Genomic DNA, 18480 nt, shown 5'->3' with positions numbered 1-18480 from the left:
AGTTGAGCTCCTCCTTTGAGTGCCCCCCAGTCGCTCCTCACCACAGGGTTTATGTTATACTCACATCACAATACCCTACTCTTGCAAGGCTCCTGGTGGCAAGATTGCTCCCTCTCTGCCATGTTACTGTTCCAGGCATGGTGCTCCCAATATGACACCTTTACAAATGGCAAAGTAACTTGACTATTCTGGATTCTGCCCCTAAAATGCCCCTTTCAACGGCAGGTGGAGCACTTGTCTGCGTGGAAAGTGGAAACCCATGCGCCGTTGCCAGTTCGAGTCGGTGGAACAGATTGAGAAAGGAATGCTTCTGCGCTTCTATCTCCTGTCAAAGTTCATACACTTCATTGGCTTAAGTTAATAGTCAACTAGGACACGTCGAGTTGAGGGTGCGTTTTCCACAAATGATTAAAGGTGCCTTCTTACTTTATACAGAAATGCCACTGTCCTCTTCGCTCAGGGGTTCCATCCGGGGGGTGTGCCTAGGTCTAGCTGTGGTCTGTCACAATCATGGTGTGGTCTCTACCCCCAGGGGGTAATCTGTGCTGTGGCATTGATTTCACTGGGAAATGTGTGACTTCATACGTGAGATAATTTGGCCTAAAGTTCCTTGAACTGCTAATGCGCGCAGAAGCTTCATGTTTTGAAATGGGCAATCCATAAACGAATACTTTTCCGAAAATTGGCAAAAATGCAAATGAGCAATGTATTATTGTATGTTATTCTTTTACGTACTATTTAAAAAAATACAAGGAACGTAATTTAAAATTAAATCATGTTCACCCTGTGTTGCATTAATAAAATTAACCAGAACATATGCAACATATGTATAGTGTGAAGTTGTTCATGTAAGGTTGTGTGGGGGGAGGCAGAGATTGTGCTCAGTAATGGTTTTGGGCGCGTGAAGAACAACAGAGTTTTGAATGAGCAACAGACAAGTTTCCACAGAACGATGGGCACTAGTTAAAAGTAGACACATGTTTTAAACAATTTTGAAATTTTAAAATTAGGTTTGACCTGACCAAAAAAACATATTTCTAGAAGTTACTTAAAAGTGCCCAAAAAGGAGATCAAGATGGCCTCCAGCGGGAGGCGATGCAGTGTAAGGAGCTCCACTCATCCTCCCATTAGTATAAGCCATTCCTGATAAAACTGGAAGTACTCCACCACTTCCACCGACCGCCAGTGAGGTGGTACCCCTTGTGACCATGTTTGCCGAGCAGGCCGACCTAGGGAAGAGCCAGGGGGAGCTGGGAGACAGGGACAGAAGAGGAGCCCAGGCGTGGAGAACTCAAGGGCACAGAGGCGGACCGCCCAAAATCTGAGGTCACTGAGGGGTGAGCGTGGACCCTGGTGCAGGGCTGCAGCAAAGGGGACCGTTGATGCTGGGAGGCTCAGTGGGAGAGGATGCGTGACCCATAGAGCAAAGTGCCATTGGGAAGTCCGGAGGACAGAGCGGGCAGCCAAGTCAGGCCCTGAGGATGGACCGCTTGGGCTGATGGTGCTGTGTCAGTGGTGGCAGGGAGAAGCCGTTTGCAAACACCACAGGCCTGGACGCCATCAGCACCAGGAGACGTGACATGGGGATGGCATACATCAGAAGGGGTGATCTGTGAGAAATCCCTGTGGAGCCCTGAGAGCCAGGAAGTGCTGCACAGGAGTTTGTGTGGTGAGGAGAGGGGCCATGTGATGTAGATGTGGGGTATGAGGCAAGCGTCAGGGGCAGGAAATGGGGAACAAGGATTATTTGGTCAACACTAGTTGTAAGTGCCTGACACTGAATGTGAGCGGACTAAACTCCCTTCTTTAGAGGAAAACATTGGAGCTGATGTTAAGAGACCATAAACCGGACGTAGTGGTGCTGCAGGAAACCAATCTTCTGCACCGAGACCATGGAGGAGAATCCTTACTCAATTACTCATTCACACTGCAGGCCTCGGCCAATACCAAAGCTGCAGGGATCCTGTTTGCTTTTAGGGAGGGAAATGATGTCCAGATTGACAAACTATGGTGGATAGAAACGGCCGATATGTTGTGGCTAGGGGAGCATGGGGGAATGTTATTCACAATGGCATACATCTATCCCCAGATTCAGGTCAGGGTCGATTAATTGAGGGTTATCTCAGACACTTGGAGGACTTCATGAGGGGGAGGTAAAACTAATGGGAGATTTAAATCTGGTGTGGTCCCAAGATTTGGATAGGAGTTCAAATAGGAATCAGGGGGGCTGGATGGCTTCATTAGTATTGAAGAATCCATTCTCTAGCTTGCTCCTGATGGACGTTTGAAGGGAAATGAAAGGGAGGGCACACGGCTGCACCTTTTTTTCCAGTGTGCATAAAACACATTAACGAATAGACTATATTTGGGTGTCAACCATGCTATTGGGAAAGGTACGGAAGGTAGACATAAGCTCATTGGCATTAGTAGATCATGGTCCAATCTCAATGGGGCTGAACGCCCCAAGTAAGAGAGACTCCCTATGTCGCTGATCTGTTCTACTCAATTTGTTTAGGGATCCAGTCATAAGGGATTTAGATTCAGGGTAAAATCTCTGGTTTGTTTAAAGATAACTACTTTAACTCTACTGTAGAGTCAGTGAGGGTGGATTGATTTAAGGCAGTGTTGAGGAGGGGAGATGATAGCGCTTAAAGCTCAAAGAGGGGAGCAGATGAAGCCCCTGGAGATGCAACTATAAAAGGAACTGGAGGAAAGGAGATTGAAGGTGCATTCTTTTCCTTCCAGAGAGATGTATGGGAGTGAACAAGGTGGACAAAATGCTTGCGAAACATATTCCGGCACGACAGGGATCTACGGTAATTAGCTCTATTATAGATAATTAGTGCACCACAGTAACACGCACCGAGGGCATTGCACAGGCATGTGTTTAATTCTAAGGAACTCTATACACTTCTGAAAATCCAGAGATGATTGCGCAAACAGGCTATTTAAAACAGCTAAACCTGCCAAACTGGGGCTGGACGGTTTCCCAGCGGGTTTTTACAAAACTTTTAGTCAGCTCTTAGTTCTTTTTCTAACCAGTCTTTTTAACTCTTTTCACTCTGAGGTAAAAATAACTGGATCTATGGAGGAAGCCAAAATAATAAGAATACCAAAAAACAATAAAGACCCAGCGAAATGTGGCTCCTACCGCCCACTATTTCTGGTAAATATTAATGCTAAGATCTATACCAAAATACTGGCAAACAGGTTGTAGCCTCTCCTTCCAAAACGGATCCAGCGAGATCAATCTGACTTCATTAGAGGCCGTCAAGCTTTTAACAATTTTAAAAGAGTAGCGCTTTTTCTGGTAAAGGTCAAGACTAGTGATATCCCAGCAGTGTTGCTCTCCCTGGATGCTGCGAGGTCTTTCGGCGGTGTAGAATGGTCCTTCCTCTTCAGTACATTGAGGAGGATGGGCTTTGGGAGGGATTCATAACCATGATGATAGCTAACTATGTGGCTCCAATGGCCAGGTTCCTGATTAATGGCATGCTCTCTGAAGCAATAGGACTATGTCAGGGAACTAAGCAGGGTTGTGCCCCCTGAACAATGTTATTTGCATTATATCTAGAACAATGACATTTTGTTAACTTTGGCAGACCCCAAGCGCTCGCTAAGAGGAGTACAGAAGGAATTAATTTGGTTTGGGTGTGTCTTTGACTTAAAGATCAATTTAGGGAAATTGGAGATCTTGAATGCGAAGACTGCCTCATCAATTTTCTGGAAGACAAAAGGCATCAAGTATCTCAGGGTGGACGACCATGATCCCAACCACAACTAGAGGGCTTTGCCAAGCCAGCTTTCTGAGTCTCCTAACGTCTATAAAAAGTGACTTACAGAGGTGGAATCCACTTAAGATATCATGGTTAGGTGGCATTGCTTCTCTTAAAACAGTAATATTGCTGCAACTCCTATACTTGCTCCAAGCACTCCCTGTACATATTCTGAAGAGCTTATTTGATGCTTTCCATAGAACAGTCCAATCTTATGTGAAAAGATAAAAGTCCTCGTCTCTCGAGAAAATGACAGGCGAGTCCCAGGGGAAAAGGTGCCATGGGGTCTCCCAGATTTTCAGCTCAATTAGGACAGCGTGCAGATCTAGATAATTTGCAAATGGTTTACCGGGGACTATAGCAAACTTTGTGTTACAATGGACACAGCAGTGGTAAAACACCCGTTACTAGCAGTTGTAGGGCTTCCCAGGAAAGGCAGACCAGCTCATATGTACCCAAGTGATCACCAGCTGGTGAGGGACATTTGGGATAGATTGGTTGGAAAATGTCGCATTTCCTCATTCCCCTGCCCATTGACCCCATTGTTTAAGAACCCACAATTATTTTGCTGCGCATGGAGACAGGGGGTCTTGAAAGCTGGCCGGAAGGAGGATGTCTCAAACTGAGAGACTTGTACTCCGGCTCGGAAATCAAATAATTTCCAAAATGAAAACAAAGCTTCTCTTTGGGTAAGCGGGAACGTCATCACTATTTTCAGTGAAGACATTGGGCCTCACACGTATGATATGATATGATATGGCATTTATAACGCTCCTATACACGTGTTTCAAGGTGCGATGAGGCAAGGGAAGGGAACAGAGGGACGACAGAGACAACGATCTTACTAGACCAGGTGACATTCAGATCGTGCAAGTGCCGGGGAGGGGAGGAGTGGAAAAGTGTGAGGGGGAAGGGGGGGGGGAGAAGTGCAGTACATTGGATAGATCATAAATAAATAGAAACAATGAATAGGAACAATAATAAGAAGGACGGCCCGCTGGTGGCAGGTGCAAGGGTAAGTGCAGACATCAGGTGGCAAGTGTTGGTAGGGAGTTGTAGGGATACAGAAACAGCCCCAGAGTGCAAGGGTTGCCATGGGGGCAGCGCAGGTGTGCAACTGACATGGAGGGGACCTGGGCCTAAGAACAGAGGGTAGCCAGGTGACCAGTGCAGTTTCAGATTCCACCAGGTGTTCACAATAGTCAACAAACAAGCAGATACCAGAGCACTGACACTGTTAAAGAATTACCTTATCACGAATGGGGGTAAAAAAGGGTTGATTTCGGACATATATTGGCATCTCAATCTGGTGAACAAATAAAGTGGCCATATATGAGCAGGTATGTGAACACTACAGACAAAGACATCCAGGTGGCACAGTGGGAAAAACTGTGGAGACACATCCCAAGGCTGACAAAATAAACTAATGTATAGATGTCACTACACCCTGGTTAGTTTGCAGAAATGTATCCAAACTTGACATTGCAGTGTTGGAGAGAGTGTGGCCAAAGGGGTACATGGGCTCATATATGGTGGGAGTGTTCAAAGCTTCTGAACGTTTGGTGCGAAATTCGCGACTCGATCATTTCAATGTATAAATTAGATTTTGGGGGAAATCCCTTGAATCTCTTGTTGGGGATCCAAGAACAGGTGATGGAGCCTCCATTGAAAGCAGTGTGAAGGGCCGTGTCCCTATTGATCCAAGCGGCAATGCTAAACATAGCCCAGAGATGGAAGGGAGTGGAAGTGCCTACCTTCCAGGATTTGTTGAGTAGGATCTGGGAATTGGTACTGTTGGAATGGGTAACACACTCACTCCAAAATGATCACAAAAAAAAAAATCCCTGTGAATGGAGAGAACTCTTGAACTTCCTTTGGGGGCCGATTACAGATTCCCGGGATGTCCGCAGAGACTTAAAACACATTGGCTATTTGTTAGGAAAGTGTTCCATTCCTCATTGCTTGATCAATGACAGGTGTCCCCATGCAAAGGCAGCGGTGGTGGAAGAGGGAGGATTCGGAGGCGGTGGGTGGAATAAATGTAATAGAAGCATATTGTCCCCTCTTATCTGACGCTCTGGGAGTCTCATTTAAACAAATCAAGGAATGGTAATGCTGTGTTCTAGGTCCATTTACAAATAATAGTACTCTGGCTGTTGATTCCTGGGAAGGAGCACTTGCCTAACTTGCCCATTGAATTGTGTAATCCAGTGTGGAATCGAGAATGCGGAAAGTAATTGCAAACAGTTTCCATTGTAATGTGTTGCAGGTCCGTTTCTGCCATGCACCTTGATAATGGATATCCTGCAATCCTAACCTGGTGTTTTACGATTTGGTGTGTTTGGAAACATAGCATTGTGAAAAGTTTAGTATTTCCTTTGTATGTAGTGTATACTCTTTAGGGGTTAATTACTGGACAGCAAGGTTAAATAGCTTCATTTTTACAATATTTTTGATGAAGCCTTTTTCTTTAATTGCACATTTATCTTTTTGGGCTTGATTCCATGAACTGCACTTGCTGGAGCAAATTGATGAATGTGTCCCATTGCGTTTCTGCATTATTGTGGTTCAGCATTGCTAAAATGCACAGGGAAATATTGCACATGGTGGTAGCATATTGCGCTAGTTGTGTCCTCAGAGTTCCATGACCTTGTTTTATGTTTTATTTTTATTCATGGTTTACAACACAGACCTAGCTCGAGAGCAGCAGAACACTGTAATGAGTGTGGGTAGCCAGCGTTTAGGCTGGCAACTTTTAACAGTAGCGCAGCGCTCAGAGTTGAGGTATGTGTGTCGGTATGTGTGCCCATTGGAATTAGTACTTGGTTAGGTGTTGTTGAAAAGGTCATGTTTTGAGAGATTTGTGACATTTTTGAATTGTGGTGGCATTCAGAGCTAACACCAGCATTGAGTTCCAGAGGGTGGGTGCATGATAATAAAAGGATTGTTTGCAGTTCCACTCTTTGCAGACGTGTAAAGGTGCAAGCTGCTTGGTCGATGTGCTGCATGAGGAGTGTGTGCCACCAGATATGTGGAGTTTAGCTGGGGAGCTGCTAATGCTACTTCGGCCTCATTCCTTTATTTGGTGATGGAACTTTGTGGTGACTTTCAATATTCTTTTAAAGTATGAAATCCATGCATTTTCGCTTTGTCATATTCTTTCACTATGTTCTACCCTTTTAAAAATATTATTATGATCGATCCAAACTTCACACAGTAATTTAAATGTTTTCCATGCGCTAATATTATGTTTCCTCTCACTCTGGTCGCTATAAAACAGAGTTGTGGTTAATATAGTTTGTTTTTCTACTCTTTAGCTATTCATATCAATGTTATGAAATGGCTTCTACTCTACAGGAGTACAGGGATGAGTATTGACTGTGCTCCTTACTCAGCCCCATGCTACTACTAAACCCGCAGTGGCCCCAATCATAAAGGTGAAACAGGCACAGCATGAAAAGTATACCTCCTTCGCCTCTTTTTGTAACGTGGGCAGAGGGCAGGCTATATCTTCAGGGGGGTTATGAACTGATAACAGAACCTACGCAAACAGCTTTAGTGCAATAATTCGAAAAGAAAAGAATTTGTGATCACAGTTCCGTAAAATATAGGATCTTTAGTAAAAAAAAACAATGCTCCTGATTAACTAAAACATTAAAAACCAACACCTGCAAAAGAAACACAGAGCATGAAGAACTTTGTGTGAATTGTTGGTAAGCAGAGGTGTTCAGGTAAAAGGCTTGGCAGTCACTATGGTCTCAAACATTTGACCAGGGGCCTGGGGGGGGGGGGAGGGCCTCTTCATAGTAGCTTTGGTTTCTTTTCTTTCGAGGACAAAGAGTGTTGAGACAGGCTGCTAGGAGCTGTCTGAGGTCATGATTCAGCATGGGCTGGTGAGTTGGTCAACTGGATCAACACACAGTATGGTCGTGTAGAAATATCACTTCGCACAAAGAAGCTTGGGACAGGCTGGTGATGTCCGGGATGGTGTAGATCACAAACAGTTTAGTGAGGGAATATGGGCCCAGAGATGCTCCTTGCTGTCTGGGTTGCAAAGAGACCCACTCAAGGTTCTCCAGAAACAAGGTGAGGCCTTAGTTTTGCACCTGAACTCTAGGACGTTGCCTGGCATCTAGAGAGGGCAATTGGCCTCCACTGAGAAGGTTCCTGGTTCCAGTGCAGAGAGCAGATAGGCTTTGGTGCAACAGTAGTATCACTGGGGATGGTTAGGGGACAGAGCTCTTCTTTGCCTTGAATGACTTCTGTCTTCAACTCTCTGACAGAGGACTTTGCAGCCGGTTGTACTCCCAACAGAGGTCTAGTAAATCCTTCTTGCCATTGTAAGAATCAAAAAATGAATAAGAAAATGTGAGGTTTCCTCTCCTCATAAAGACAAATTATCATGGGTGATTGGTCAAGAGCAAGCCTGTTATAAGGGAGCAAAATCCCTACTGTTGTAACAACTGCCCTTTTCTGTCTGACATCACATCCAGGCTGCCTTGTCTCTAGGAAATGGGGAAGGAGAGGAGGTAGAGAGTCCTAACAGAAACCAAAGTAATGGAAGCCTTTTCTCAGGCTAGTTTTCCCTCCTGGTTTCTCTAACTACACCCCTTCCCATGCCTCATGACTTGAACGTGACTCTAGTGTTCAGCACCCTGGTGTGAGTGTGACTTTGATATGTCCATGCTGCATTTGAAGCACTGGTTCCAAGGAGCGCTACTGGGGGAGGTCCCTGTGAGTTGGGAGGCAGTTGTCCTTCCTACATGGCAATGAATGATGCAGCATCCTGGCATTTGTTCCGGCGGGAAGCTGTGGAGCCAGTCAGACCAGACACCAATATACATCAGTCCTGTGATAGCTGGTCCTTGCTCATGGATCATGATATCAAATTTCTGTGACAGTATAACTGTGTGCTCTCAGAAGTCAGCATGCCATAATTAGGCATGCCTTGTATTTACAAATGTATGTACCACCAGACTGGCTAAGGAATACCATTTTTAGATTTGGAAACAGAATTGCAGAAGATTTAAACGCCTCTGCCTACAGGAACTTGGTACTTCAGCAGCTGTGACCTTTAAACCTGTTCTGTGCCAAGGCAGGGGCTGAGCTGGTGGTGCCTGCAGGCAATCTGAGCGAAGGCATCTATGTGCATGTTAATTCTGGTAGGAAGCATTTATTTGGGAGGTGTCTGATTTGCAGACTTCTTTTTCAGAAACATAATTAACCCCATAATTTTATGAAATAAAAATGTAAAAAGCTGGAGCTACTCCAGCCTCACCTGATAGCATTCTATCACAATCAAGTTTAATGTTCTTTGTTACATCCAATTTCTCAGGAGATGTACTGCAACCTATCTACCTGTCACAGTGTGTCAAATCTTATTTTACAATGTTAAACATGGAGTTCATTGCCCAACGATCATATATGTTAGGTCTCATAACATTTGAGCCATTCGAGTTTAGTACTTCTCAGTCTTCTTCAGTGTGTATTGCCATGTTCTGTTTGGGTGTCATTACCAACTTTTATAGCAAATCTTCAGACCCCCTCTACATTATATACGATTATTTATCATTCACCGTTATAATGCTAGCCCTGAAGCTACTTGCAGAGGTATTTCACAGCATCCTTAATGACAGCTATATTTGACTAGTGAGTGCACAACTTTATTTTTCCTTTTCTTAGTAAGAATGGACACTTGGGCATATGGCTGCCTAGATCTGGGTAACATCGTGGATCACTCCAAGATATTATTACCCCCACCCTGCACTTTCTACTGTTATTTTTTCATCTTAGTGCAGCAGTATTAAAACAGTGGAGCGCGGTCCCGTGGGGGACCGCGGCCGCATCCCTGGGGGGCCGTGAGAGCCCATCATGAAATGTTAAAAAAAATATATATATATTTTAATTTTTGTTTTTTGTTTTTTTAGATTGGAAGAAATGGTCAGGGGCGACTCACATGGTCGGGATGAAGCATGGCACTGTTTCAGGAACCAATGAAAAAGTGGCCCACAGTTGTAAATGGATATTCATTCACAGACTGTTTGAATAGTACCCAAGGGGGTGCTTTGTGTTAAAATGTAAGTACGTTGTGATATTTATAGAATATTTATTCAGCAACAATGGTTAAAATGACTTACTGCATTGTGAAGTAACTCATCAAACGGGCCCACATTGGCCAAAAGGTGGCCAATTTTGACTGACCCACACTAGCATTTTGGATTTTTGGCACAGGCATTGCCCTATACACCAGTCCGAGCCTGGCAGCTCATCCATAATGGCGAGGGGGCACCCACCCAGTGGCCCCCTCACCCATTATGGAGGAGCTAAGGAGCCAACCCAGTGAAAAAATGAGCACTCCCTCAGTTGCTTTTTCCAGCTGAGGGAGTGCTCCTTGGACGGCTGAATTGTCAAAGGGAAACACGATTTCCCTTTGACAGTTCATTCCCCAGCAGCACATGCTCACTGAGCCATGCAAGGCTGGGGCGTTTTGCTTAGCCAGCATTGCATAGCTCATTGGAAATGCTGGCTGGGGCACTGCATGTCTGTATGTGTGATGGGGAGCTCCTGCGCCTCCTCGCACATACAGACAGAGCAGCCTGGAACAGGGCGCTTCAGCACCCACATGCAGGCCAATGCAGAAGGTATGTTTATGTTCATTTATTTTATTGAAACATGTGTATGGATTCGTCAATGCTTGTGTTATGTGTGAGTGTATGGTGAAGGATGCTCGTGTGAATGATCGAGTGATTGTTTTATGAATGTGTGTGTGTTAGTTTGTTTTGGTCCATTGAGCTGATTTTGGCAAGTGGTGAATAGAGGGGGGAAGGAGGGTTGTACAAGAAAAGCATTTTAAAAATGCCTAAATGCCTTTGTTGCACAATCCCCCTACCCACCTGCCAAAATCAGCTCTCCTTCTGAGGTGCTGTGGAGCCCAGGGGACAGGGATGGTATTTTTTTACTGGATTTCTATCATAGATATCAGTCAAAAATACCATGCTTTTCCCCTTGGCACCCCAGCGCCTTGCATACACACATAACCATGTTGATTGTGTTAGGCCTAGTGGGCCCAGGGGACGGGGAAGGTATATTTGTGCTGGACATCTATCATAGATGGCCAGTAAAACATGCCATGCCTGCCCTCTAGGCCCCCCGAGCAGTAATTGCAAACTGTTTGGATATTTACCCATTTTTTTTAAAGAATGCTCTGCAATGCAACATTTTAACCCATTATTATATAAAAGAAATTAATGGGTGGGACCCCCCGAACCCCTCCTTGATTGGTTCGGACTCCCTCACCGCGCTCAGTCGCTATGGCATTTTTTGGGGAAAAATAGTTATGCCCCTCTACTTAAAAAATTCACCAGCTGCCACTGGCTCTCGGACTGTGTTGGGAACGCGACCAGGGAGCCAAGGACTGTTGTGGGAGCACGATGAGCGGGAACCATGGGATAGTGGTGGCAGCAGGGTGGGGAGAGCCCAGGGACTAGTTAGGAGTGAGATGAGGGAGCCCAGCCACTGTGATCGGAGCAGGTGGGGGAGTCCAGGGACTATACTGGGAGTAGGGTGCAGTGACGGTGCGTAATACATACTGTCCATTTGGCATTTTTTGGGGGGCCCTGGCCCACCCAAACTTTTCTCAAAATTTTGAAGACCACTGGCATAGTGGATTTACAATGTGAGGCAACTTCTTTGATTGGCATGCTCGCCAGAGTCTCATATACAAAACAATTCAGTGTGCTTGTGTAGGGACATCTCACATTCCGCAGATATCTCTATAAAAAAGTTAACACCAACACAGAGGGACAGGGGCATGGGGGTCCCGAACAATTTATTGTTTTGCTCATGAGGGCCTTGGCATAAAAAGTTTGAAGACCACTGTCTTAGTGTGACAATTGTACAATGGGAAGTAACAATTCAGCCTGCTCCACTATTTTTGGCTGAGTCGCTGCCTCACTGGTACAATAGTCAAGTGACTGGAAACTAATTTGACTTGACTAATTCAACTATTCACAGGCCCCTTTTCCCAATGGATTTGTTAAATTATCGATTGGCATGTTTTCCACCGGGAATAACCCTTATCTATGTAATTCTGAACATTACTTAGGAGCTCTAGAGAAGACTTTGAAGCACCACTGTTGGGTGGATGCAGGAAATGCCTATATCAGTAGTTTCTACAGAAGGTTTAGGGGCATTCTTTGCCTTCAGTCCTGACATCTTACTCAGGGAAAAGTGTGGGTATCTCCTGTGCACAAAGGAAATGATTGTCCTGCTATGGGTCAGAGCACCAGAAAAGAATGCTTTTGCTTTGACAGAACGATTGAGAAGCATGAAAAGGTCAATTCCTGCAACTGATGATGCCCCATGACCACTGAGTGACTCAAGGGAACTCTGACTTCATAGTGTCCACATTAATCCTAAAAAGAAGTCTCTATGTTGCTGCAATTTGCTGAAGCTGTTTGGAAGTAGCCCTCAGAATATTTCTACAGCTACTGTTACCAAGTGCTCACACCTGAACAACATGAGGCAATCAGTTGTGATCGGATCAGAATTCAATAAGCCTGGCCATACATCTGGAGCCAAAGGTTTGGAATTCAGAAAAGCATTAAAACATATCTTCTTACTTTGCCCATTTGATGACCTCATGTTTACAACCCGAAACTTGTTTCCAGCTATCCACTCTGCGGACTTGCTCTTCATGCATTTAACTGCATTATCACCACTTAGCAGCTCTTGGATGCTATGTGGTAATAGGCAAACCTAACATTAAATATACTACTTAACCAAATTTTGATCTAAACCAAAATGTTTATTACCAGGTCAAAATGTTTGTATCCGTTTTCATATAAATTTGCTATATGTCGCAGATTAAAATGGCTTTCAGATTTGAGATTTAAAAAATCACCTACCTACCACTACCATTGCATGGAAACATAATGCATTGTCATTAGCACCTGGGTTTCCCACCACTTCTAAATATTTACCCTTTTCTTTTTCATGCCAAGTTCTAAAATGTGAACCCTTATCTTTGCTGAAATAACACAGCCACTTAAGGCCTCTGGTGCAGGGCGCAGGCTCAGTTCCAAGCAGGGATCACTGAGCCCCTTTCTCCTTATAAGGTCAATACATGTGGAACCATTAAAATGGGTCTTAGCAACACATATTATTACAGCACTTGAGAGCAGGAGGAATCTGGCATAAAGATGCGGTTTAGATGTGTGAGTAAAGGGGACAGAAGATTTGGCGTTTACGGACCAAGACTCTGGAACAACTTACCAAGAACTATCCGAGAAATTAAAACCCTCACAGCATTTCGTAGAGCCGTAAAGACCTATTTGTTCTGCTGAGAGAATATCATTTGGTATAGCTACTGAACTGTGTATGGCTGTTTCTGCCTGCTAATAGCCTCTGAAGAAACTCTGTTGTTGCATTTGTTCTTTGACTTCAGCGCCCAGATACGATTGATTTTCCTCAGGTGCACGGTATAAATAACTCAAATCAAATCAAATCAAATCAAGAGCTATCCTCGATACGCAGCAAATTATCTTTTTGAATGCCTTGTATTCAGCCCTCTTTGTTTGCCAAGTAATGTATAATTGATCACAACCACCCAAGATTAGCACATTCTGATCATATTCTTGCTTATGGGGATATATGTTCATGTTGTTAGTTGTCCATTAACCCATTCTGGCTTGGGGGACCCCAGCACACTGTTCAGTAACATTATAGTAACCCATTATGGTTGTATACTAATTGACCTTTTCACAATTGACCTTTTCACAATTGACCTCGGGGGAATTGACCTAATTTAGAAGGTCAATTAGGACATATATGCTGGGCAAACCCCCCGCAACCTCCCACCCAATCCAAAAACCCCTGCAAACCCCCATCCAATCCCCTTATATTATTTATAATCCAAAAACAACCCAATACATATATAAAATAACTAAAATAATATGAAGGTTAATTGTGCAGTAGGTCAATTAAGACCACTATAATTAGGTCAATTGTGCAAAAGGTCAATTGTAAAAGGTCAATTTGGGTAATACCACTCATTATAACATATTCCAACTCATTGCAACGAACTGTAAAGCACGGTTTGCCTCTTTCATTACACAATTTGTGGGGCCATTTTAATAATAGCATCAGATTTAATTTTTGAGACCCGCTGTTCAAAAATATTGTTTTGTGCAAATTGGGAAACCTAGCACTAATGCAAAACCAGACGTTCTTGGTGAATGTGGGGGAATTGGATGTGGTATTTTCTTTTACATATGTCTCTCCCTCTCTTTTCTAATATTCTGCTCTTGGTATTAATGTAGTTGTGTTAATGGACACGAGAAGGCAGCAAATGTTCACTATTTCTCAGTACACCATACATGCTTTCCAAACCCACGACTGGAAGCGATTATGCAGTGGTTTGCAACATTTGGCTCTCCAGATGTTTTGGACAACAACTCTGGTCAACCCTAGCCAGCATAACTAATGGTGAGGGGTCGTGGGAGCCATAGTTGAAAACCGCTGGAAAGACACAAGGTTGCAGAATCTTGTATGCTGTTCACAACACAATGCCACCTGTTCTGCAAGGATGAAAGCAAGAACCTACCTCTGCAGCATATTTATGTCCATTAACAGTATGTTCAGAGCCGTGGTCATCACAGTTTCCCCAGTGAAAGTGAAATTGTTTCAGCCTGTACATTCCAACGAGTGCTCCGCCGCTCACCACTGAAATACAATGAATATATATTTATATATATATATTTTAGTGTCAGGCTATTAGACAACCATGCTGATCCACGGTCCCCAGTGTTACGCACCATAATATTTTACTCATTGCCCCGGCATACAGTTGTAACAATAACAATCAGGCTTTTCAAGACGATATTGTCGAAGATGTAGGCTCACACTCTCTGATCTTGTCACCTATGTCCACTATCCTACATACTAAGCCACAGAAACAGTGGATGGATCATATCTGTGTTTCTATTCACCAAGGCACTGCTCTAACTGGAAGGGCCCTTACTGAGCAATCACCGCCGCTTGAGCAACTATCTTGATGCAAATGGTTCCTTTCATTTTCTGAAACTCCACTCCTCGAAAACTGAATGTCTACTCATCTCCCCACCTCCTCCCGGCTAAGTGCCCCCAGACTCTTTTCGGCTCTCTCGCGTTTGCATTCTCTCATGCATGAACTTTTCTGTCAAAGCCCATGGATTCCCCCAACACTTATTCACCCTGCTGGTCTTCAGGAGAATTAAGCGCCCTTTGAATTTGCTCCTACTGCCCACTCCCTGGTCATCTCCAGACTGCACTCACCACTCATCCCCTCTCCTCTTGTCTGGCTGCTAGTTTCTTTCCAACTTCAATACAAATGGACAACTTCTCTCAAGTCCTGACCCATCTTCATTGTCATCGTTTCGATACTCAGATGCTTTCCCACTCTTTTTATATATACTTGTCAAGGCTATCAAGCAACCTACTTACTTTGCATCTAAACCTGTCAACCCATGAGGGCTTTTCTGCACTCGAAGCAAAGGTGTTCTTTGGTTTAAGCAAATCCCAATCCATGTCTGAAACCAAATCAGCAAACACATCTCTATTCTGGAACTGCATTCTCCGCAACATCCCCCGACTCATAAATTACATCCTTTCAGGCTCCTGTTAAAGACTCACCTGGTCTCATCTGCCTATAGGTCCTGCAAATCTCTACCCCCTTCCAAGCCGCTTATGACCCAGTAAAGTGGAACTGTGCTAATGAATGATTCCTTTCCTTTGTCCAGGTTTAGCATTGTTTTCTCCTTACACTCACTCCAATCCTTTAACACTGGTGTCAGCAACCTGCAGCTCTTTGTGAAATTGATTGGAAGCCCGACCACAGACCACAATGTGTTATTTATGTATGAATTTATTTTGCATTTACAGTGCTAACGCACGAGGAGTGGATGCTGCCAAGGACTTTAGCTCTAACGTGGTTGCAGAGGCTCCCAAGTGGGAGCCAACCAATAGAACACGTTATTGGGCCATGTTCGTTCTCAGTAGAGGTGCTCCCACACCTTTTTGTATAAATGTTTAGGGATTTGGTTTTCACCCTAAATTACCCAGAGCAATCTAGATATGGACCCCTTGCTCACGGTGCTTAGAGAGGAACAGTTTCACCTCATTGATGAAGCTGCACAAGTCTGGGGTTGCTGTTGGTTCTCTTTTTCATAGGAGTATTGCCTTGCATTTTCCTGCTGGACTGTCCAGGTGGGTGGTACCAGACTGGTATGCACATGGTTACTTATCCTTTGTGATAGGTACAGTGAGCTAAAACATGGTTGCAGACCCTCCAGAGTGGGAACTGACCCATACAACAGGTTATTTGGCTATGTATGTTCTCAGGAGAGTGGCCGCCAGACCTTTTTGTATAAATATAAAGGACTGTGGGTTGAAAGATAGTGAGGATGAAGAAAGGAGAGAAGCCAACATGTCTACAAAAGGAAGGCAAGTATAGAACAAACATTGGTACTGCCAACAGTGTGAGCTTTTCTGTAGGCAGGGGAAAGGCACTTTGCATGCGCTGTCCTCGTGGTGTTACCTAGCCATTGATGGTAGCAGGTGCAAAATGATGACTGTACTTGGGAATCTAATAGGAGTGCCTGGCAAATGCCTAATTCTTATACACACGCCGCAACTGTGGCTTTGCCAATGCTTCTTTTTAACAGGACTTCATGGAAGGACGTGCATAGTGCTTATGAATTGAAGGGCTGAAAGCAGACCTTGTTAAGGCATTTTGATTACAGCAGTAGCAGGCTTACTGTTCCAATAAAGTCATTAACTCTCAGAACAGATCCCACGAGAAGGTGCTTTGGGCGCGGATCGCCAGGAACTGGATGGGAATGGCCATAGGGATTAGCATGGGTTTGGACAGTCAATGGGTGGGCAAATAACCAAACAACACCTACAAGTTTTGTGCCCCGCCTCATATGTCATTTCTCCCTATCTGTACTGAAATGCAGTAGGTTCAGCTTATACATGGCGCTAAGTGCCACCTAACAGCCCAAACTAATGAACCATTAATTAAACATGTGTTGAAGAGCAGAGTTTCCTTGTTTTTCTGAAGAATAGGTGCCCTTAAAAACAAGTACTGATGACTGCTTGAAGGGTTTGCAGAGCGTTTCAGCTCTACATGCCACTGGCGCTAACTGTTTAATTTTACTGGGCACAGCTACAGCTGACTACTTAATGCATGTGCATGTTTCTGTATTATAAGCATAGGCCAGGCGTTTCATAGTATGTGCAATCTAGCAGTATGTACACCAAACTGGTTCAAGATGTTTACATCTTTAGCTTTAAAGCTTGTTTGGAAATGTAAAATAGTATACCTTTATATGAGCCAAGTCATATGACAGAAGCAGCAGGTCTTTGAGTCCAACAATGTATCCACATCTGAATCTTATATTATATATCTCCCCTCTATGGAATGCATGTTTTCCTACTGAATATCAATAGCCAATTGCTTTGGCTTCATGACAAATAAAAGTGACACACTATGGAGCATTAGACCCCAAGGCCGTGAGGGGTGGCAGAGGGGGCAGCTAATCAGCAAAACATAGGGTTTATGTGCTAGTACAAGCTCTCATTGCAAGCTTGCCGGTGGCAGCAGTATCTCTCTTCCCGCTTCCCCGCAACATCTCCATCTGTGTAAATAGGAATACATGAAAACGTGGCAGCCTCCTCACTTCCTCCCCTACTCATTCAAAGCTGCTCCTTCTACCACACTGTAGGATGGCCATGGAAATAGAAAAGGGACTTTGGAACTCCTTTGTATTTTTTTCAAGGAATTTACATTGTGTTTGTTGTATTTGTTTTTGACAGCTAAATCTGCAAACTCCACACACACACCTGTTTTCCAAAACCAAACAGGGTGCTAATGGCAAAGAGCACACCTCGGTAGTCTGTTCAGACCATTAGCAGGACCACATAACCCTTGTGGAAGGCAGTAGGCCACTGCTGGATGTGTCGACCCACAGAGGTGTGCTTAAAATAGTAATTACAAGTACTTTGTACCATCCGTACAATACTTCCTCATGCTGTGTCCTACACTGTGCCATGCGGTAAACACAAACTTTCAGATAGGCCTGATATTGGTGCGTAAATATCTAATATGAATAACTGGATTCCAAGCAAAGCTTTTCACCGTGATGTCAGAGGCTAATATGAATAACTGGATTTCAAGCAAAGCTTTTCACCGTGATGTCAGAGGCTAATATGAATAACTGGATTTCAAGCAAAGCTTTTCAGAGGCTTCAGCAATTAATTGTGGGTGGACTACTTTGGTGAGTGTATTTCATATTGTAAAAAGCACGAGCGTGCAGGTTGTCTGCGCTGTTGGAGGTAACTTATACACTTGTTTTCAACTTTGAAGCAGCAATGAGACTGGCAATTTACCATGCTCAGATTTCCAAGGAGTAGAAAGGGGACCTCTAGAATAGTGCAGTCTCTTGAGGGCCCGACATACTTCTGCCATTCTTCTTAACAGCTGGTAATGGGGGAAAGCCCTTCTCCGTGAAAAGTTTAGGTGACCTGGAAGGCAAACGCAGGGCCCCTTTGCGCAGGGGAAAAAGGGGCATTATTCTAAAATAGTTGCCCTGGAGTGTGCGATGAGATTACTTTGGACATTGCCAGTTTGCAGCTGCTGCCACATTTATTTTCAGTAGCTTGGCAT

General features: G+C 44.1%; 1 protein-coding gene across 1 annotated transcript in view; it reads right to left on the bottom strand.

The window, feature by feature from the left end:
• The window catches only part of LOC138497686 (carbonic anhydrase 2-like), a 102758-nt gene that overhangs the window by 30972 nt on the left and 53306 nt on the right, over positions 1–18480 (bottom strand). The window contains exon 4 of the mRNA XM_069621298.1: positions 14380–14498. Coding sequence (XP_069477399.1) covers positions 14380–14498 — 119 coding nt within the window. The remainder of the gene's footprint in view (positions 1–14379; positions 14499–18480) is intronic.

This window comes from Ambystoma mexicanum, chromosome 5q (assembly GCF_040938575.1).
Source record: "Ambystoma mexicanum isolate Mex_15411 chromosome 5q, UKY_AmexF1_1, whole genome shotgun sequence".
NCBI classification, from domain to species: domain Eukaryota; kingdom Metazoa; phylum Chordata; class Amphibia; order Caudata; family Ambystomatidae; genus Ambystoma; species Ambystoma mexicanum.
Note: the sequence above shows the minus strand (reverse complement) of the source record. Positions and strands in the feature narration are given on the sequence as shown.